Source organism: Lepidochelys olivacea, assembly GCF_965140295.1.
Source record: "Lepidochelys olivacea isolate rLepOli2 genome assembly, chromosome: 2".
NCBI classification, from domain to species: Eukaryota; Metazoa; Chordata; order Testudines; family Cheloniidae; genus Lepidochelys; species Lepidochelys olivacea.
This window is the reverse complement of record NC_140412.1, coordinates 184,018,768-184,041,875: the sequence shown is the minus strand read 5'-3', so window position 1 is coordinate 184,041,875 and position 23,108 is coordinate 184,018,768. Positions and strand designations below refer to the sequence as shown.

The following is a 23,108-nucleotide window of genomic DNA, read 5'->3' as shown; positions in this document are numbered from 1 at the left end:
CTTCACTCTGATTTTTTTTATTTTTTTTTTTAAGTCTTCTCATCATCTGAGGAAGTGAGCTGTAGCTCACGAAAGCTTATGCTCTAATAAATTGGTTAGTCTCTAAGGTGCCACAAGTCCTCCTTTTCTTTTTGTCTAGTCTAGGTTCTACTTTCCTTTGGCAGGGAGGGTAAGCAAACAATCATCCATCTTAACTGTCAACTCAAACACCACTTGTTGGCAAACAGCTTTCTTGGCCCTTCGTGTTGGGTTTTTGTTTGTTTGTTTGTTTTGTTTTTTTTAGTTTAGTGGGGGCTGGAGAGCCGACCCATGAGCACAAGTTCCCGTATCATGGTTTTTCAGTCTTTGAGTGTGTAGCACAGCACAGATGTAGACGCACCCAGACACCAATTCCTTTTTATTAACAGCTGGAGCAAGAAATACAGGTTAGATCGCAGCTAAGTGTTTTTATTATACTACAAAATGCCTTCTGTCCTTCCCATTTAATGGAAAAATGCTGTTTTGTTTTTATTTTTCTGGTTTACGTTCCAGTTAAAAGAACTGTAGCCTTGATTTCTTTGGCTTTTTCCCAGCCTTGCAGATTGTATTTGTTTGACCAAGAAATGTTATTAATGAAGGCAATGGAATCTGGTCAAATGGAATGAATTGCTAGACCTTTGAGATTGTTGCTTTTTTATTAGTTGTTCTAGTGAACAGGTTGTAGCAAGTTTCATGAGCTCTGTGCTAAATTTTCAGACTTTCCCTGTCATGACAATATTAAAGAGGTTTAAAAATCAACTATTTCTCTCTTCTCTGTACAGTTTTACAGTGTGTTTCAAATGGAAAAAAAAAATGGGGGGGCGTGCTGTTGGTTCTTATCATCTGCTCTGCTCTGTCTTCTCAATTAAGAGCTAAATCATTATGATTAAAATGTAACATTATGGTATGATTCAGCTGCCAACACAGAATTGATTCACAAAGAGCTGCATTAATTTTCCTACATTGCACTCCTACTTCTACTTTAATAAGAACAGGAGTGAAATCCTGGCCCTACTAAAGACAATGGAAGTTTTCACATGGACTTCACTGTGACCTGTAATTCACCCCAGATTTTTAGCTACAAAATCATGATAAAAATTAGGCATTTTTTTTTTTTTTTTTCCATTTTGAGTAACTGCTGTATTTTTTTAAAGTTTTCTCTTTCTAGGGTGACCAGATAGCAACTATGAAAAAACAGGACGGGGATGGGGGGCGGAGTAATAGGCACCTATATAAGAAAAAATCCCCAAAATTGGGACTGTCCCGATAAAAACGGGACATCTGGTCACCCTATCTATTTCATACCATGGAATTATTTCATATTATTATTATTTCAGCTCCCAGTATATATTTTACACTTCTACAGCAGCGTCATATAGGGATTTCAATCTGCTTAACAAATAATTAATTTAGCATCACAATGTCTCTGTAAAATAGTTTGGTATACATGGGGAAATTGAGGCACAGAGGGCTAGATCCACAAAATGACTTATTACCTAACTGCTGCTTTAGCTGCCTAAATCACAGAATCAGGCCCCCACTGGGAATCTCATCGCAGCTGCTCAGCTGCACCCGAATCTTGTAGGCATCTAAAATCACTGAGACTAAATTTTTGTAGTAAACAGTCCTTAGACACCTACTTTTCTGCCTCTGAGCATGTGCACTGCAGACCACACCAGGTATCCAGACACCTGAATCCCAGAGTGATGCACAAAGTGGGGGAAGATAGGTGTCTCTATGCCTAACTCACTTGTGGGAGGAACATGATCCCTGTGCTCTGAGTTTACCTACTGAATCAGGCTCCTGTAGGTGAGCTTACACAAAATGGGCTGGAGGTTGGGGGAAACAAGGAGGAGTCCTCCCTCATAACTTTTAGCCCAGTGGTTAGGGTACTCACCTGGGATGTGGGAGATCCCAGGTTCAAATATCCTCTCTGCCAGAGGGAGAGAATAGATTTGAATAGGATCTGCCACCTCTCAGGGATATTCTGATGTGGGGCTCCCTTAGCCTCTCCTCTTAAAGTTGTTCCACTGTGTGTATATACTTTTAAAAGGTCATTGGTGCAGGCAGATTGGATCCTGGATCTCCCAGGGGAGTGCTCTAACCACCAGGCTACAAAGTCATTTTCACAGTTGCTTTTTCTCTCACACCCAAAGATTTTTCCCTGTTATTTCTCCACAGTGGAACATCTTGAACAGGAGAGATTGAGGGAGCCCTCACATCAGAATATCCCATAGCCTGGTGGTAAGCACACTCTCCTGAAAGGTGGGAGACCCCTAGTCAAATCCCTTCTCCCCCTCAGGTGGAGGGGGACTTGAACCAGGGTCTCCCCTCTCAGCTTAGTTCCTGAATTACTGGGTTAAAAAGTTGTGAGGGAGCTGTTGCCTACAAAATCAGCATAGGGACCTAATGCCAAGGCAGCTTTTGCAGTTAAGAATCCCAGGCAGAGGGAGGCACCTCCCTTCAGCCTGGAGTTAGATGCCCATCTCTGAGAGAAGGGTGGTGTGCAGCTTTGCACTTGCCCCTTGGCTTGACATCTCCCATTGGTTAGTTTAAGTGAGGAGCCGCCTACCAGGCTGGCTTTTATGAATCCCATTCTAAGGTGCCTATCTCCCTCCATTCATTTTATAGGGAGCCTGCACACCCAAATCAGGCTTTGTGACTCTCAGTGATTTTCTAGGCACTGTCACCACACCAAAGTTTATTTGTAAGTCCAGCACCCAGGAGGGTATCCAGAATCATACCGGAAGTCTGGGACAGAGCTGGAATTAGAGTTCAGGTCTAGAATTCCCTGCCTAGAATGTGGAAATTTTGCTAGATTGGCTGTTGTCACAAGATTTCCACCATCTTGGTCCACCTCCAAGCAGGAAACAGGCTCCAGAAAATTAGTCCCTTCCAGTTTTAGATCTGAACCAAAACTGTAATGGTGGATTCAAATCCAGGAATTTGAAGCTGAAACCCTCTTCCACTTCAAATTTGGCAGAGGGAGGCTTGAATTTGAGATTCCAGTGTGATCCGGTCTCTAGGGCTAGATTGTGACCAGTTCTGCACAGGTGCCTGGAGGGAGGGGAAAGAGGGTGCAAGAAATCTTCCCCCTTTTTCCCCTGGGACTGGTCACTGCTGGTGCTCACCTCCCTGGAGCTGGCGGGGCTTTGTTAGAGGAAAGTGCATGCTACAACCTATGTCACTCCCCTTCTGCACCTGCCATTGTGCATCCTGTGTCTTCTTTCTTTTTTTTACTAGGTTAGGTACATTGTGCTCCATTCACCTGATGGAGCTATATATTGGTATATAGAGAAGAGAGAAGACTCAGGGTGATGAACATGATTCTATTCTATAAATACTTTCAAAGTAATAATAGGCCATTTTTGGGGAGGGGGGGGAGGCTCTCATTTTTTAATCCTTCCTAAATGGAGGTGATCAATTTAGAACTATATGTAGTATTCCACTTACACATCCCAGGCTATACATAACTTGTTATGATCCCAACACATATGTCTGAAAATAGCATTGGCTTTTTTCACAATGGTGTTGGAGTGCAACAGTATGCTTAGTTTGCTCCTATAATGCGTAAATCATTCTGGCCCCAAGAATGTGCTTGAGTGCTTTGCTGAATGGAGATGGAATTACTAATGTGTTTAAAGTTAATCCTGTCCTTAAATGCTTAGCTGAACTGGAGTGCCTGTGACTTGCTGCTGTCTACTAATCCATATCTGTGTGATGTATGTCACTTTCCTCGGAGCTTAGCTTTACATTTATCAGTACTGATTTTCATTACATGCAAGCCACTGTGTTGCTCTTGTCTTGTAGTTTGTTTCCGTCCTCCTCTGTTTTATGCAAACCTCTCCATTTTACTGTTATCAGTTGATTTGATGATTGTGGAATTATATCCTGTCTCTGGATGGTCAATAAAAACATTAAATGATATCCATTCCAGAGAGTGACCCTTCTGGCACATTACTTTTCCATTTGGAGATCTTTACATTAATAATTAGTCTCTGTTTGTCAACTAATTTCTAGTTTTCATACCTGGCAAGTATTTATCTAATTCCTTTAAATGTTTGTCAACGTGTACCATGATGAATGTGGTGTGATGAAAGGAGTTCCAGAGTAACTTGTTATTGTGAAATAATCATTTAAATATTGTCAGTGGCAAGGAGAATGGGGTTGCTAAGTGCTGGCAACTTTAAGTGAGACTGATCATCCTGAAAACTTGCCATAAATTGTCTACATGTTATTTCAGCTGTATTTATTTGTTTATTTATTTGCTTTGTGTAGTTAAGAACCTGTGTACATAGCTCATTTACAAGAGTCTTTAACTTCTACCTTGTTGCCTTCTTTGTGAACAGAGCCTCCAAGATGTTCCCAATGTGTTTATCAAATGAATAAAATACACAGAACATGGAAACTAGCCAGTCATTCATTTCATCAACAGATTTGCAGAGCTAAATTTGCTTCTGGAGATAGGTTAAATTAAAACATGTAGATGATGAGTGGCTCTGGCACCCAAACTGTGATCAAGAGGACATTCTTGTCTGAAAAGATGTACCTTGTCAGATTAATCATAATGTATTATAATTAATATGAAATCAAAAGGAACTCTTCAACTATCCATGGAAAAGAAGTTAATGTTGCTAACAATAATTAAGGCTAATAGGAGTTACCTGTATACATCTCCAGATACAGGGCTTGATTCTCTATTGCCCTGCACCTTGTGTAGTTATTTACACAAGGGGAAAATGGGTAAAATACACTCCAGTTTGGATTTGGTAGTATTTTACACCCATTTTGTCCAGGTATAAAGGCCAACACAAGGTGCAGAAGAATCAGTCCCCTTCCCCCTGCCCCCCACCCAGATACAAAACTTGAAAATAAGCACATTGAACTAAGCTATATCTGAATTTTTGTCCTTTACCCTCAGGCAATCTGTGTCACAGCATCTCACCTTCTGTTTCTGCTGGAAATGGTCATGGTGAGAAAAAGGAGATTCCCCTCTCCACATTGTAAAAGGTGTGGATTTACATCCTTTGTGTGTCCCACTTTCAAAGCATTTTTCACAGCACTTTTTTTTTCTGACAGGCATAAGGCTCCACTTTCTTGCAGGCAGTAGTTCCTGTCGTTCCATATCCTCACTATGCGCCCATTAGCGAGGCAGGCTGTGTAGCCTTGCATGAGTGTAAGGAGAAGTTAGATCTCCCTGCCTTATATGCTGGCACAGCCTCTACTGAGGTTGGGCCTGTAGGCACAGGGCTAAGGGGGCACTGCATGCCCGCTTTTCTGCCTCCCCCGGCCTAGCAGGTAAGCAGAGATGGAAAGGTATAGCTCTGTCCTTCACCCCTGTCTCCCTGCAATGTGTTGGCCAAAACCGCTCACACAGAGAAGACCTCACATGTATACCCCCAGACACTGCTGTGTTTCCAAGGAGAGAGAGAGGGAGGTCACTCTGTATCCAGAATAGCTTCACTTGGAAACGGAGCCAAATGTTTTTTGCTGTGAGGAATGTTTAATTTACTTCCCTCGCAGAGTGCCAGGACTAGGACTGTGCACAAGGTGTGAGTGTGTGGGAGAAATGCTTCCTTTTTCTCTTCTTCCCTCTCTCCATCCCCTCCCCCTCTCCCCATGTCCCTCTCCATTGCCTGCCATAATCTGGACAAAAGGAGTTTGAATGGACTAGACTCCCTCCAAGAACGGGTAGGAGCACACTGGCAGCACAGCATGGGGTAGCTCACGCTGGCATTGTCTGTAGTAGGCCTGTTCTCTGCATAAATAGAGAACTTCACTCTCTAGTTCTTTCGGAAGTGCCCAGGTCACCTTAGAAAGGAAAGAACTCAATGGGTAGACCAGGTCATGTAAGCCAATGTTCCATGAATGAGCTTCAGCCAACAACAAAAAAGTTGTTTCAAAGGATGTTAAGAATCCCAGTTCATTTACCTTGACAGCATCCACAAAAGACAGACAACAGAGGGATTTTTTTACACCCCCGTTACAGACACTTTGCTTGGTAGGCTCCTGCCTTTTCAGTTACGTTCAGTTCCAGGCTTATTGTGTGTAGCTCTAACAGAACAAACTTTGAAAGGGATCTTTAGGCTTTGAAACTATAAGCATCACAAAACTGCCCCACTGTTGGCTACAATCCCACTTGAGGGGAGATTCTCTGCATGAGAAGAGGTTGAATTTCCCGGAGGAGACTGTGGATAGAAATGAAGTGCCTTAGCAAAGCGAGGAGGGGAGACTTTCCCAATGCCTGCTAAACTGTGCCTTTCTCAAGCCAGTGTTGTCATTGACAGAGAAAAAAAATCTCTAGATTAATTTATAAAATTAGAGAGAGAACCTAACCAATGTTCCCCTTCCTCTCCTTTCCTCTCTGTCTCTTATGATAAAAAAAGCTCTTAAAAGCTGCTCTTATGGGGCTTAATCCTCTCTCCTCTCTTAAAATCTTTCATGCAGTCTGGCCTCCATCTGTCATCACACACACACCGAAAAAACAATCTTGTTGAAAATGTGATTCATGACTACAGTGATCTTTGTTAGAACGTTGCTGCATTGGCGGTCTGTGGGCAGATTGAACGGCAGCACTTGGAAGGTTCAGTCAGTGGCATGATATCAGGGCCACTTTTTTTTTACTGCAGACTTAGTGGGTGATTTGCTGACTGAAATGGGGAAGGTTAACAGCTGAACCATGCTAAGCTTGGTAGAGAGTGAGATGTGCCTGCAATGCCCCTTGCAGAGATATTTTAAATTTGTATTACAGTAGCACCCTACAGGACCATCGGAGACCAGGGACACATTGTACAGGACACTGTATGCACACATAGTAAGGAACAAACCCTGTCCCAAAAACCTTACAATTCAAACATAACCACATTGCAGACAGGGAGCTGAGATGCAGAGAGGTGAAGTGACTTGCCCAAGTTCATACAGGGAGTCTGTGGTAGAGTCAGGCATTGAATCCAGGTACCCTGAACTCCAGTCCAGTGCCTTAACCCTCACACCATTCACTGTGGAAATGCAGGCCTCTCCCACTTGAGCTAAAGGATGAGCTCCGTCTGTAGGTTGCTTATACTGTAAAAGAGCCAGGATTTGTAAAATGTATTAAACATGATTTTCTTTGTATCTGTTTTCTTAGCTCACAAACTTGCACCGTGGGATGGCTTCAGAGTCTTACTGCCATGGGACTAGCAGTACCTGTGAAATGAACAAGAGGGGTATCCTGTTATCTGCCAAAGCATCATGGACTCAACTGGATGACGATTCTCTGACTCCAGCTGTAGTAGACAACCCTCTTCCTCTTTCACAGCTTGGTGAGACCTGGGAATGGCATTCCTGGGATTCTTAAAAGCCTGTTATGACAGAGGATAATGGCATTTTTACTTGCACTGTAGTGACTGCACTAATGACATGAGTATTAAGGCACAGGCTGCACTAGCAGTAAGATCAGGCTTATAGTCACATGGCTACCTTGAAATAATTGTGTCATTTTACAATAATTCCATGGTAGACAATATGCAAACTCCAGTGAAACAATTACACAGTAATAAGCATTAATACCATTGCATTATCTCCTAATAACTCTGGTGATACAAGTTATAAACAAGCATGCCACACAGTTTTTCTGTACCAAAGAGTCTTAAGTGGGGAGTATATGAATGTCCAATAAAAGCAGTCCTTTTATTTTTGTTGAGTTTGCCTGACTGCTACATTTGCCAGTTGCTCCCATTAGATCAGTCCCCAGTCTTGTCCCTTGTCTATTCTATATTTCATTTCTAGTTATTTTAATGTTTTATACTGCCACCTATCCCCATAGGATTTGAACCCCTTCCACATAAAACTGAGAGGAATAGCAAAGTCCTTAGTGGGCTTCATGGAGTCCCTGGCACTTCTTCTTTTTCAGGATGTAAACTCTGCTTGCAGTAAGTTTTTGTTTTGTGGCTTTTTTAGATTTTATTGGTTTACTTTTTAAGGCTGATTTGTTTCAGGGTATTAATTGGTTGGTTGATGTTTATTGGCTAAAAGAGGTATCAGTGTCTTATCTACTATTTTGTTAACCCCAAACCACACACTGTGGAAATGCAGACCTCTCCCACTTGAGCTAAAGGATGAGCTCTGTCTATAGGTTGATATATTGTGAAACAACCAAGATTTGTAAGGTGTATTAAACATTAGTTTCTCTGAATCTGTTTGGGGGGGGTTGGGTTTTTTTGTATTTTGTTTCCATTTTAGGCCCTGATCTGTTAGTGTACCTGCACAGTGGGAAAAGATGCAAAACAAACCTAGGCCTTCTTTACATTCATGTTGCACTGGTTTAATTTGAGTAGGCTTTAAACTGATTTTAGGCCTGGTCTACACTAGGAAATTAGGTCAATATAACTGTGTTTCTCAGGGGAGTGAAAAATCCACACCCTAATTTTTGGTTTTGTTAAAATTTTATTTTTGTTGTATTTTTCTGACCCTCTTTTATTTATGTTTTGGTGAATGTAGTGTCTAATATCTGACAGTGCACGAACTTCTAGAGAATACTCTTCCAGTGAACTTTAATCCTAATCCTCTAATTAATTAAAGACTCAGTGGCTAGGTTATCTTTTAAACTGATGCTTTATCTGAACATCAAGAAGCAAAAAAAAAAAAAAGCATTAATAAATATCAGATTTTTGTTGTAGCATTTTTAGTGATTAAATAATGGTCTCTGTGCCTCAGTTTCCCCATATGTAAAATGGGGTTAATAATCCTTCCTTCCACCTACCTTTTATTCATCTTCTCCATTTAGAGTGTACCATCTTTGGGGCAGGGACTGTCTCTTACTATGATTTTGTATAGTGCCTCGCACAATGGAACTCCGTTTAGAAAGAACTCAGGTTATTGAAATGAATTTACTGGCAGTCTTTCCCCTAATAGCGTTTACAAATTCTGGGATTAATGGCACTGGGAAATGAAGCAGTTCAGTCATGTGGTAAATGGCTATAAACCAATCCGCAACTGGAGCCAGTGATCCTGTATCTTGTTTATTGTTATTTTCAGAAGATTCTAAAGAAGAAAATATCCGCCATTGGCTGGATTCTGGGTTCTTGTAAGTTTTGGTCATGTTATTGAATAAGTATTTGCTGCATCATCAAATTATGCCTCTGCACTTACTGATAGCAACAGTAGAGCTGGCCAGGGATTTTCTGATGGACAATGCGGTTTCTGGAAAATTGAAATTTTCTGCAGGAAAATTGAAATTTTGCCATTGGAAAAATCAGAACAAAATATCTGATTTTTGGGTGTGTTCAAAATGTTTTGTTTTGAATCAATTCAACATTCAACTATATTTCCCTATCACGGTGCATTGCCTCATGGGAGTTGTAGTGCAGTTTCCCATTCTCTCATATGGGTTGGGGGGCTACACCTCCAAAAATGCTGTATGATGCATCATGGGAGTCATGTGATTTAGTTGGATCATGGGAGTTGTTCTCTGCTGAGGGAGTCTGGTTTATAGAAAAGAATAGGGGCATCAGACTTCCAAATTACAGCTCTCATGAGACAATGCACCACAATGGGTGCAATGTTGAATTGACTTAAAATGAAGCTCTTTGGATCAGTTCAACAATCCCAAACTAAACATTTCCATTTCGGGACTATTGAAATGTTTTGTTTCTATAGAAAATGGCAAAGTGAAATGTTTCAACGTTTCCAAATCAACATTTTTCAGAATATTTTGTTCCATGAGGAAAAATAAGATTTTGCTGTTTTATCCAGTTTGTGAGGAAAACAAATATTGGAATTTCCCATGGGACATAAATTCTGAATTTTGCTCAGTTGTAGCCAATAGCCCTGTGGATACGGTGTTTCAGTAACTAGAACTACATTCCGCCTCTTCATAGGCAGAATTGCACCGGGGAGGAGAAGGAATGGCACAGACTTAGGAACAGTGTCTGGGGACATGGTGATGAGTATAAAAGGATGTAAGAAGCATTCATCCTATATAGTCATGCCAGCACCTTTTAGGCTTAGCGTGGGCAGGACCGTCACCATGGCCTGTCCCACCCAGCCATGCCCCACTTGGTCATTTAGTACAGTATTGCAAGCTAGTGACCACCCCACCACACATATTGGATCTAGTGGGAACCAGATGGCTGCCTCCTGTGTGGGTGCCTCCTCAAAAGGGTAAGACGTTGTTCAACCTCTTCCCTCGCTAGTCCGTGTGGACAGGGGAAGCCATAATTTTAGCCCTTGATAGATTTAGGACCATAAACTGCATGTTTTCCTTAGGCAAAATTTTCATGGACATAAACAGAGGCTTTGTCTGTGGCAAGGACTGCAAGATTGGACCCTTAGTGCTTAATTAAGGTCTCTGTATGTTGGGGAGCAGGGGAGGGGGCAAGTACTAGTAGGAATTAAGTTGGGCACAGGGAGCATTTTCCTCAACACCATACATACATGGCAGCTCTAACATACATTGAATGCCTAGTGCTGTACTTTTCTATGAAACTGCATCCCCCTACCATATCTATTTAATGAAAAAGCAGCTGAGTGTCATGCTTTTTATAGCGATTTAATTCCTTCTTTTTAAAAAGCACATCTTATATTTACAGCTTGTCTACAAGTGAAGATTTACAACAAGACAGAGAAAACGCAGGTAAAACAGTAAAATATCTGGGAGATCTGCCTCTCTGGGCAAAGGATTAACATTTGTCAGTAATGGTAGATATTCTGGATGCATCAGATAGCGCATCCATGATTAATAAATAATCAGTAGACGTTTCACCGTTTGTCTTGTTCCTCTGAAGAGTTGTTCATTTGTACACTACTAAAAGGCACAGCTCTCCATTTGTCTTTGCATCTGTTGTGTTGAGCCTTTCATCCATAGGTAAACTCTCCGTTCCTTCTCCGTCTGGAGTCTCAATCAGAAGACCCCCAAACTAGCACTCAGCAGAGACCTCTTTAATCTCCAGATCCTAAGTGGATATAAATTGGTGTATCTCCACTCAAGTCAATGGAGATACGTATGCAGATTTCTACCAGTGGATGATCTGGCCCACCGAACTTTTGTGGTGTTTGATTTGAACTGCTTTAATTCTTGCTTTGATTGTGACATCTCTCCTAATGTACTTGTTAACTGAGGGTAACAGATCTCCGGGTTATGTCAGTGATGGGGGAACATGAAGGGGAGCCAAAAAACCCAACCCCTTGTTTCCTCTCAGATATGTAAGTCCACCAAAGCTTTCAAATCTCGAGTACCTGCTGTGGATCCAAATTACTGCTTAATAATGCTGCTCACATTCTAACATGGTATTCTCAACTTCCTATTCAAAATTAAGAGGTATAGAATTTCAAAATGAAATTTCCTCCTATCTTCTCTTAATATCCAGCATCTTCTGTGCTGCTAAAATGTCCTAGTCCCTCTCAAGTATTAGATACTACATTTAACCCTGCAAAATGGATTCTTTACTGCACATATGTAAGTACATTTTTGCCTGTGAACACAGCAGCAATTAGCGCTGCTGTTGGCTTAGAAAATCCTTTTTGTTTTGTTTTGTTGTCATAAACTTTCTCTGACTGATTTCTAAAGGGCATTATTTTCCCAAAAGTATATTCCAGCTCAGTAATCAGATGAAATGTTTTCAGAGTCTAGAATAAATGCATTTTTAGAGATCAGGAAGCATACCTACTGTGCCATCACACTACCTTTATGGCCTCTTAGTTTGAGAATGTATAGGTCCTCTTTCTTTATATCCCGTTACAATCCCACTCTTTGCCAGTTTGGGGATCTTCTAATTAAGGCTCAAGACAGGAAAGGGAAGTGGAGAGCTCACATGTGGATGAAAGTCTACTCAGCAGGTACCCTCAGATGCAAAGATAAATGGTTCTATGTTGTGTCTCAGCCTGTTACTGAGAGACTAGTTATGTTCCATGGCTACTCAAAACACCCGAAAGCTACGATCATTTCAAATGACCATGCAGTAGCAACTTCCACAGTGCTGCCTGTACTTTTACAGGGGTGGTGCATGTGTTCGTTTCGATCCCAGTAACATACGCTGTTGAGGAGTTTACTATAAGGTAAAATTTCTGTTGGCAGGGCATCAAGTTCTTTTGGAAGGCAAGGCTTGGCGAGCCCTATCAAGGAAGAACTCTAATTAAACTTCCCACCATTTTTTTCTTTTGCCTTTGACAGGCACCCAGCATTTTTATAGCGCATCTCCAGGGCTAGGGCGTTAGGGTGCTTGCCTGGGCTGTGGCTCAACTCCCTTCTCTGCCACAGGCTTCCTGGATGACCCTGGGCAGGTCATTTAGTCTCTCTGTGCCTCAATGCCCCATCTGTAAAATGGAGATAATAGTTCCTTAGCTCACAGGGGTGCTGTGAGGATAAATAAATTTAATATTGCAAGGTGATCCAATGCTGTGTACAGGAAAAGAAGACACGTTGTGTCCTGAGACAAGTAGCAGATTCGTGTGCAAGTTGAGCACAGCGTTTGCTATTAGAGGTTCTGGTTTATGTTGCCATAGCAATTACAGAATGCCGACATCCTTTTTTGTTCATAGTTTTGATGGTTATCCTTGCAGTGAGTAAACCACAAGAATTTGTGTTAGGATTTATGAGCAGGAAAGTAATCCAGTAGAGAACAAGAGACGATGCTTTTCCCTTTCTTTGTCGACAAAGCTTTATTAATAGAAAGCAAATATTTAAATCTCAAGAAAAGAGGTAAAAAGATATTGGCATGTGCCACAGAACAGCATCGATTGTTAGCCACAGGAAAATATTCTGCCCCAACTTCCAAGCAGCAAGGAAGATTCCGAATCCATGAGTGTGTTATTTCATTGTTGCAAGGAGCAACGAATTATACTGCCACCGCACACTGTATCCTAATCTCACTTCTTTACAGTAGTGAGCAAGTTCATTAGATGGTCTAAACAAAGTGTAGCTTATTCCCCCTAACTGTGGCACCCTAGAACTCCAGGAACCAGTGTTCAATGCTTCCCGTTCCTAGCCAGACTATTTCTCCCGCAAAACCTGTTTCAGCTGCTCTGTGACTCTTTTAACTCCTTCCCAAACACATTAAAGATTTAATCCAAAACCTAGTGGAGTCAATGGAAAGACTTCCATTGACTCCACCGGGCGTTCAAGCTGATGTTAAGGGCTTGTCTACGCTGGAAAGTGATATTTGCTGCTTTTGCTATAATAACATGGTCATGCAATAAAATAAATCTTACGTCTGTTCTAGTGTGACAACATTTCTGTCCTGAGAGGCATTAGGAGTGCAAATATAAATGTATTTTCTTACTTGCAGTTTCCTTGGCTAACCCAGAAATGGTGCAAATGACTGTGCAAAGCTATATGAGGTAGGTTTCAGACAATGCGTGGCTATATTAGATACAAAGGAAGAAACTTTATATTTAATATTTTCAAAGACACCACAAAGTTTTTTCTGTAGATAGTTTTTTAGTAGATAGTTGATAGTTATAGATATCTATAGATACTAGATATAGATAGATATCTAGTAGATAGTTTTTTTATTTTTTTTTTAACATTAGTACCTTAGTACAAGACCTAAGCAAAATTTAAATCTTGTTTAAGCTGTATCTTGTGGGGCAGCTTGGAAGGATAGAGAATGGACCAACTTTTCATCCATAACTATATTAATGACCCTAATCACCGTAGGTACATGTGAGTAAAGTGAAGTCCATCTATTACAGAAGCATTAAATGTGTACCTTAGAAAAAGACTACCAGATTACAGAATGTTCATTCTACAATGATTGGCTCCTTAAAAACAGGCATTATGATCCAGATTATTTATTACAAATACAGTCAGAAACCCTAACTATACAAAGAACTGAGATGTAATCTGAAATGTAGTTCCTGCTGTTGCTACTTAGTGAGCCTGTTCTATCTGAAACTTTGTTAACAGCAATTATATCCTTTAGAAGTAGGTGGCTAGAGAAACTGTGCTCCTTAAAGGTTCCCCAAAGATTCACCATCTGTCAAAAGCGAGACATTCTGCCACCTTTATAATTAGCATTTACTGGTACCTAACACCTACATTTTAACACCTACTGTAACATACTGTTCTTGAGAATAAGTGTATTGCCACAGTATCATACATGCTCTTCTTCTAAGGCCTTGACATTGTGTATCATTATAAACCAAAACAAAATGCAAATGTTTACTCTGGAAAAAACATCATAATGACATCCCAAAGGACCCCAAGACTTCATGGTTACTTTTTCCAACTCCTGTAGATCTCTGCATCAGTTTTCAGAAACTCCTGTTATGTCAAGATGGAACAGTTTCAACTCGTCCCATTCTCTTGCTAGTGCACCGAAAAGGTTAGTAGTTTCCAGATATTTTCAATCCAAAGCGGTAGAGATTAGTCCTGTTTAGAGACTGACAAATACATGAGGATTAAAAACCCAGTAAATGGAGTGTAAAGAATAAAGATACATGACACCCAATCCTGCTCCCATTGAAGTTAATGGGAGTTCTCTCATTTACTTCAATGAGAACAAAATGGCCCTCCGCTGATTAGTAGGTACCTGATACAAAGCCCATTGATAAGCTTTCCATTGACATCAGAGGTGAGTATTGAGGCATGTTTGTGAGGCAATGTGAGGAAGGCTGAATTGCTGTAGCATGTGCCTTATCTATGATGTGGATAGAAAGAGGATTTCAATCCATAGGAACATCAACTTCTACAAATGTTCCTCTTGCTACGTACTCTAGATCCGCCTTATCTTTCCAGGCTAATGCATCCCTGGGAGAAAAAATCATGGGCCTCTGAACTGGAAGAATATAACTGCCACCTCGTGGAGGAGTGCTGGGAAAGTGAGATGGGGGAAGGAAATAGAATTTCTGAGCAAAGGCAAAACCATGTAAGAGCTAAACAAAAAGAAGGGTGATGTCAGGACAGTGATATGAATTGTCTTTGTTTTATCCACAGCATCACTGAATGGCTGGAGCTCTGGGAAAATGATCCAGTTGAGATTCTACTGGATTTGGGGTTTGGGACAGAAGAACCTGACATTTGCACTAAAATCCCTTCTCGATTTATCAATAATGCTTCCGTAGCAAAAGGAATCAACATCCGAGTCTTTCTGGAAGCTCAAAAGCAGCGTATGGACCTTGAGAATCCCAATTTATATGGTAAGTTGAGAGTGTTTTGTCAGAGATGCAACAACAGAAAATAAAGTGGGGGTTGTGGAGGCAGGGAGAGGACCTTGAGAGGGAAAATGAATGAGACCTGGGACCATATTCAGGAAACATAAACACAGTTCTGCAAACTTACAGCATAACTTCTTCCTGACATGGTAAATACAATTATGATTTTTTAACTGTATCTAACCAGGACTTCTAACATAACTGTTTTTATAGGGTAAACAGGCCCTCAGTTGTAATATCACCTACAACTATGCTAAAATTTGCTGTCTGGGCTGTTATTTTTTAAATTTCATTTATTGCTTATATAGAAACCGCAATGCACCGTGCACTTCACAGACAAGGTCTTTACACCAAGGGAGAACAATGATACAGCCATGTTAGAGGGTTTTTTTGTTTTTAAGCTTAGGTCTGGGAGACACATGTTTGGACAATCAGTGTTTTAACATATTTGCACCTAGTGTTGTTCTGTCTTCCAAGGACATTGAAAATGTGAAAGGATTCAGAAAAGAGCAATAAGAATAATTTGAGGATTGGAAAACCTGGTTTAGAGTGAAAAGAAAAGGAGTACTTGTGGCACCTTAGAGACTAACAAATTTATTTGAGCATAAGCTTTTGTGAGCTACAGCTCACTTCGTCAGATGCATGCAGTGGAAAATACAGTGGGGAGATTAACTTAAGAAGATCAATCCATGTAACTAATCAAAGAGCAGGTTAAGAGGTGGCTTGATCACAGTCTAAAGGTACATATGTGGAAGATACGATGTGGAAGAGAAGATTTCAACAATCTACCTACTGATGTGGTATTTTGTGGTATTTTAAATGAAGATTGAAGGGTCTTTCTAAAAGATATGTTCTAGCTCAAACTGAAGTTATGGTCTTGATGCAGAAATTACTTGATGAAATTCGCAGGCTTGCATTTTGCAGGAATTCAGACTAGATGATCATAATGTTCCCTTCTGGCCTTACAATCGATTACTCTTTAGTATAGCCAGGATTTTAGGATTATGACCACACCTTGTAATCTCTATAGTCCAATTTCTAATACAAATTACCCCATATTTATGCTGAAGACTACCTAACTCAGCTAATAGTTCCACTGAAGCCAATGGAGCTGCATATGAAGAAGTGTTAAAGTATCTACCATGAGTAAACCTACCAAAATCTGGATCCATGTTTCTTAGTATAATCCAAGTAACTGGTATTTTGTGCCCCATAAATACCGAAGATAAATAGATCACTTCACTACATCACTTATCTTTACTCATTCTTGTCTTGCTGCCCTTTCTCATGCATGCTCTGTGGTGTCAAGATGCTGCAATCCATCTTCTTCCAACACCCTCTCAGTACTACACCCTGCCACCAGCAGAGTAGTGAGAATCTGTTCTTCAGCCTCAGCATTAAAACTGGTTGACATTTTTCAAATTTTTGAAATTACAGATTTTGATTTTTTCAAAGGAAAGGGAGATTTTTTTCATACTGCGCTCCTTTTTTCTACCAGCTTTGTTCAGCACATATGCCACACACAGCTGATCACACCATTCCCTTCCTCCTCCTGTTGCTCAGACTCACCTTCCTTTTTTTAAAAAATCTGGACTGTACTTCCCAAGTCTGCAATTCTTATTCTTGCACAGCTTCCACGCCTGTCCGCTGCACAATGATAGCCAGATGACCCTCAAGAGCTTCAACAGGAGAGTGGGTTTGTGGTGGGGTGGGGGGAGAAAACCTGGATTTGTGCTGGAAATGGCCCAACTTCATTATCATACACATTGTAAGGAGAGTGATCACTTTAGATAAGCTATTACCAGCAGGAGAGTGGGGTGGGGGGAGAGAAAACCTTTTGTAGTGGTAAACTACATTTTTTCATGCTTTGTGTGTATAAAAAGATCTTCTGTACTTTCCACAGTATGCATCCGATGAAGTGAGCTGTAGCTCACGAAAGCTTATGCTCAAATAAATTGGTTAGTCTCTAAGGTGCCACAAGTACTCCTTTTCTTTTTGCGAATACAGACTAACACGGCTGTTACTCTGAAACCTGTCAGTTTGCTCCTGAGATGCTCATCAAGGCAGGATCTCATACATACTGGCTGCCTTCCTATTCAGAAACTTCATCAAGTAAGCCTTACATTATCAAATGAGAAATGCAACAGAAATGTCCACCCTTACAGAAAATGTTTCATAGACCCATGTGCCCATCTAAATGTTTACAGCAAACCCACACATCAACGGGATTGGTGTGTGAGTGAGAGAACTCCCCAGATGGAGGAGAGGGAAAGAAGAAAATCAATGAGAGCGAAAGGAGGGAGTGAGGAGGAAGGACAGATTAAAGGAGGAAAAGAAAAACAAGAGTGACGGAGAAGAGAAAAAAAGGACAGAATGAAAGAGCAAAGGATTAAGATCTAGCCTGGGAGAGAGGAAAGGAGTGGATGACAGAGGAGGAAGAGATTTGTCTGTCTGGCTAGGCGACATGGTCTCTCAAGGGTTGTTGTTATGCTCAAATAAATTGGTTAGTCTCTAAGGTGCCACAAGTACTCCTTTTCTTTTTGCGAATACAGACTAACACGGCTGCTACTCTGAAACCTAGGGTTGTTGGTTTTTGAAATCTCCCAGCTATTAATTTCCCAGTGAAGTCTTTTCTGTTTGGGTTTGCCTGTTGGTGGCTGTGGTGGGAGAATAAACTGCGGGATTGGCTTCCACAGTAAAGTCAGATTTATTATTTTCCTGAGTTTCTAGAGCTGTTTAATTGCTGATCTGACCTTTTCAAATGCATTTGCTGCTCAGTTGGTGTATTATTTGTTGATGCTTCTATTTGATTGGTGGTAATTGATTCTTCTGTATAGTCACTGAGCCAGATTTTCAAGAGCTCAGCAATCCTTTGGGCACCTAAATAAAAGCCAGAGGTGAAATCCTGGCTCCATCTAAATCAATGGCCAAACTCCCATTCGCTTCAATGGAGCCAAGGTTTCAGCTCGGATTTTTCAGAAAAGCTCAGCAGCCAGCAGCTCCCATTGTGATACAGATGGCCAGATTTTTATAAGAGCTAAGCACCCAAAATGCTGAGCTATTTTGAAAATCGAGCTACTTATTGTGGTGTCTAAATAGGAGCTGAACTCTTTAGAAAATCTAGCTAGCTCATGTCATCCTCAGATGGGAAAGGACTTTGCTGGGAATGAATAGCCAGAAAACACAAGTCTTTAGAAGAAGAAAAACATGTCAGTCAAATTTCTCTCCTTTCTCACTCACTCCATTCCCCTTCTGTCTTCCTCCTCCTCCTCCTTTTTGATTTTCTGTGCATGTCTGATTTGAGAAACTTTATAGTTTGTACTTATGGATCATCAATATGGAGGTTCCCCAAGTTATTCTATATCATATTCTGCATATGTTAAATACTGCATTTTTGAAGCTCTTCTAAACATCCCTGAAAGACAGTTTAATATTTTGACTATAAAATCCAGAGTGCAATATTTATTGTGTGACTCACTGGAACAGAGGAAATATTGCTTAAAGAGGAGGAGGGCATATATGTGAAGATCCAGCATCAGTTCCTATTTTGTGTTAAGTTCCTAGAGCTGTTCAAATATTGGAATTTATGCCCCATGGAAAATCACAATACACCAAAATTTGTTAATGTCAATATTTTTTGTGAGATGGAAAGTTCAAAAAATTATGATTCAGAAAGGTTGAAACATTTCATTTCAACATATTTAATCTAGGGCTGTCAAGTGATTAAAAAATTAATCACAATTAATCCTGTGATTAATCGCACTGTTAAACAATAATAGAATACCATTTATTTTAAAATTTTTGGATGTTTTCTACATTTTCAAATATATTGATTTCAATTACAACACAGAATACAAAGTGTACAGTGCTCACTTTATAATTATTTTTGATTACAAATATTTGAACTGTAAAAAAATAAAAGAATAGTATTTTAATTCACCTAACACAAGTACTGTAGTGCAAATCATGAAAGTTGGACTTACAAATGTAGAATTATATACAAAAAAACCTGCATTCAAAATAAAACAATGTACAATTTTAGAGCCTGCAAGTCCACTCAGTCCTACTTCTTGTTCAGCCAATCGCTCAGACAAACAAGTTTGTTTACATTTGCAGGAGGTAATGCTGCCCACTTCTTGCTTACAATGTCACCTAAAAGTGAGGATAGGTGTTCTCATGGCACTGTTGTAGCCGGTGTCGCAAGATATTTATATGCCAGAAGCGCTAAAAGATTCATATGTCCCTTCATGCTTCAACCACCATTCCAGGGGACATATGTCCATGCTGATGATGCGGACGGACGCATGTTCACTTTCATTATCTGAGTCAGATGCCACAAGCGGAAGGTTGATTTTCTTTTTTGGTGGTTCGGGTCCTGTAGTTTCCGCATCAGAGTGTTGCTCTTCTAAGACTTCTGAAAGCAAGTTCCACACCTTGTCCCTCTCAGATTTTGGAAAGCACTTCAGATTCGTAAACCTGGGGTCAAGCGCTGTAGCTATCTTTAGAAATCTCACATTGGTACCTTCTTTGTGTTTTGTCAAATCTGCAGTGAAAGTGTTCTTAAAATGAACAACATGCACTTGGTCATCATCCAAGACTGCTCTTACATGAAATATACTGCAGAATGTGGGTAAAACGGAGCAGGGGACATACAAATTCTCGCCCCAAAGAGTTCAGTCACAAATTTAATTAATGCATTATTTTTTTTTAATGAGCATCATCGGCATGGAAACATGTCCTCTGGAATGGTGACCAAAGCATGAAGGGGCATGTAAATACCTTGCAATGCCAGCTACAAAAGTGCTATGTGAATGTCTGTTCTCACTTTCAGGTGACATTGAAAATAAGAAGCGGGCAGCATTATCTCCTGTAAATATAAACAAACTTGTTTGTCTTAGTGATTGGCTGAACAAGAAGTAGGACTGAGTGGACTTGTAGGCTCTGAAGTTTTACATTGTTTTGTTTTTGAGTGCAGTTATGTAACAAAAAAATCTACAATTGTATGTTGCATTTTCAGGACAGAGATTACATTACAGTACTTGTATGAGGTGAATTGAAAAATACTATTTATTTTGTTAATCATTTTTGCAGTGCAAATATTTGTCATAAAAATAATATACACTTTGATTTCAATTACAACACAGAATACAATATATATGAAAATGTAGAAAAACATACAAAATATTTAATAAATTTCAGTTGGTATTCTATTGTTTAACAGTGCAATTAAAACTGCGATTAATGGCGATTAATTTTTTTAATCGCAATTCATTTTTTGAGTTAATCGCATGAGTTAACTGTGATTAATCATCAGCCTTAATTTGATCCAAAGAAAACATTTCAACATTCACAAATCTAAAAAATTTCCTTTCATTTTAACACTCATTTGTGTACTCCTGAGCTTCCATGGTGCTTCATCTGAGTTGTAGTTTGGGTGCCTCATGCACTCATTCTTCTTTATGGGCTGGAGTCCCCAGCCAGACTACATCTCTCAGATATACTGTGGTCTTATGACTCCCATGATCCAGCACAGCAGTTCAATCAGAGGGGAGACTGCAATGCATCATTGTAGAGCTGATCTGACATGAAGCATTTCAGTTCGACAAACCAAGATGACATGAACCAAAATTAAATATTTCATTTTGATTTTCAAACTGGTAAATAAACATTTCAATTTTGCTTAATCTTTTTTAATGGAAATATTTTTGCAGAAACTGCATTTTCCATTTAAAAAACATTTTGTTGGAAAATTTCCAGTCACCACTAGAAACTCAAAAGGCCCCTCATTCATTTCAGTGATGGCCTCTTATGAGATTCTAAATCCTTATAGTAGTCTTCTAGACAATTTACCTTGGGATTTAGGTAAAGATAAACTAAAATGTGTGTTTTTTCCTCAGCTATTTGAGACCTGACCTTACAAATTCTTAGACACTGACCAAATTACACATGCTGTATAACTGAGTCAGTGGGCTTGTTTACAACATAATTATCCTGAGACAATTACAACACAACTGCAAATTCTAGTGTCTCATCTCTATTCCTTAAGGCAGGGGTAGGCCATTATTTTTTTGTCAAGGTCCAAATTTCTTGGTCAAGGGATGGTCAAGGTCCAGGCTCCAGAGAAAATAATAAAAAAAGTAATAACAATAATGATAAGTAGTCAATAAAAAGATTTCGGGGTTCATTCAAAAAGCATCTGGCGATCTAGATTTGGCCCGCAGTCTGCCTAATGACTACCCCTGACTTAGTCTCATCTACACTACAGATTTCAGCTGTGTTGTAAATGGCTGTGGGGATAACTGTACTGTTATCAGGATCTCACAGCTATAATGTGAATAGGCCCTGATTCACATGAGTAGTCTAATTGTCTTCAGTGGGATTGCATGCATGGGCAAGGATTACTTGAGTGAGTAAGGATTGGCACGGTTGGGTCCTTAGTGTTTAGGAAAAGAGCTAAAAGCTCGGTAAGTAATGTGGGCTAAATTCAGACCTGCTCATCTTGCTCACATGTTTAAACATTACTCCTTGGAGAGATCCCATTGAAATCAATGGGGCTGCCTGCAAGGGGAGGATTAAGCAATGAAGCAATGTTAGCCTGATGTGGTTCCTCCAGTGACTTGGTTGAAGTCAGTGTAGTTACACAAAGGATGGATTTGACCCTGTGCATTGATTACATTCACAATTAGTGAATTATTGCTTGCTTCTCTTTTTCCTCATCATTTGATTCATTCATTAGCTGTCAGAAACTGAGATAGTTTTTGACATGTTGTTTTGCTTTTGCAATCTATTTCAAACTATAAAAGGTGGTTCTGATTTAAATCAGAAACGTTAGACAATTCTGTCACTAATAATTCAGAAGAGATTAGAAATTGGCATTTTTACATCCTGACACAGTTAACAGCCTAACAATGTACAATACTGAGGATATATGTTTTATTTGGAGAATATGTGATGGCATCATTGATATGCAAAGCCATGAGTGAGTCATACCATCATCCCAAACTCATGCCAATAAAATCTTTATATCCCAAAATACCACTGTGTACTCTGTATACTGATAGATCCAATGACTAGTTTTTAACCAGAGCTAGTGAAAGCTTTGTCATTGTCCTTAAAAAGACTTTGCCTGATTTTTAACTTCAGCGGATTTTGCCATCCCAGTGTTTGGAAAAACATGAGTCTCAGAGAGAAATGGTAACAGTCAGGAATTATATGTCATGATATTGGTCCCTCATGCACAGACCCAGCTCAGATCCATGTTAAATATCCCCTTGTTGTCTAATCATCAGTGAAGCGGCTTTAACAGTTTGCATGCAGAATACATGCAATAAATTTGGCTGCTCACTAGGAGACACAGAAGCCAAGAATGTTAGAACTTTGCCATCTATTCCCCTCAGTGAATTTCTCAAGGAATCAGGAGCCCTTCTGACATTTTCATTGCCTCAGGAAGGGTTTGGGACACAATATACAGGCAGATGTGTTGTAGCTCCTTTTATCAATAACCTGACAACATTTTACAATGATGGAAATCTCCAAAATTCTTTGGGGTTTTTTGTTTTTTTTTTTTTTAATAAAACAGATGAAAAATTAAATCATTTCCCTTGAGCTGTTATGCTGTGGAATAATATTTGCCAGCAAATTACAGAGACTTAATAAGCTTAACAAGCTGTGGGAACCTTATGAAACTTCTGTGTGTGTGCATTCTGCTCTGTCTGTGGAGGACAATGCACTTCTTGCAAGAACAGAGCCTTTAGGGGTTGTATTGGTTAATTCAGTGAACTATTTATTGACATAAATTACAGTACTTAATCGCTACCAGTTAAAGGGTTTATACATTTATAGGAGTCTTGGATGATAGCCAACTGTAAGTATTTGAGAACTGATTCTGATACACAGTGAGTAGCACCGTACTCTGGGTAGACCAACTGAGCTCAGTGGGGTGACTCATAGTACAAATCGCT

At 39.9% G+C, this 23,108-nt stretch overlaps 1 protein-coding gene across 1 annotated transcript in view; it reads left to right on the top strand.

Moving 5' to 3' along the window:
• The first annotated feature begins 355 nt into the window (after nt 1–355).
• ITPRID1 (ITPR interacting domain containing 1) overlaps nt 356–23,108 on the top strand; it is a 62,208-nt gene continuing 39,455 nt past the window's right edge. The window contains exons 1-7 of the mRNA XM_084621379.1: nt 356–425; nt 7,145–7,319; nt 9,034–9,082; nt 10,587–10,630; nt 13,281–13,332; nt 14,232–14,318; nt 14,930–15,132. Of these exons, the coding sequence (XP_084477505.1) occupies nt 7,166–7,319; nt 9,034–9,082; nt 10,587–10,630; nt 13,281–13,332; nt 14,232–14,318; nt 14,930–15,132 (589 nt within the window). The 5' untranslated portion in view covers nt 356–425; nt 7,145–7,165. The remainder of the gene's footprint in view (nt 426–7,144; nt 7,320–9,033; nt 9,083–10,586; nt 10,631–13,280; nt 13,333–14,231; nt 14,319–14,929; nt 15,133–23,108) is intronic.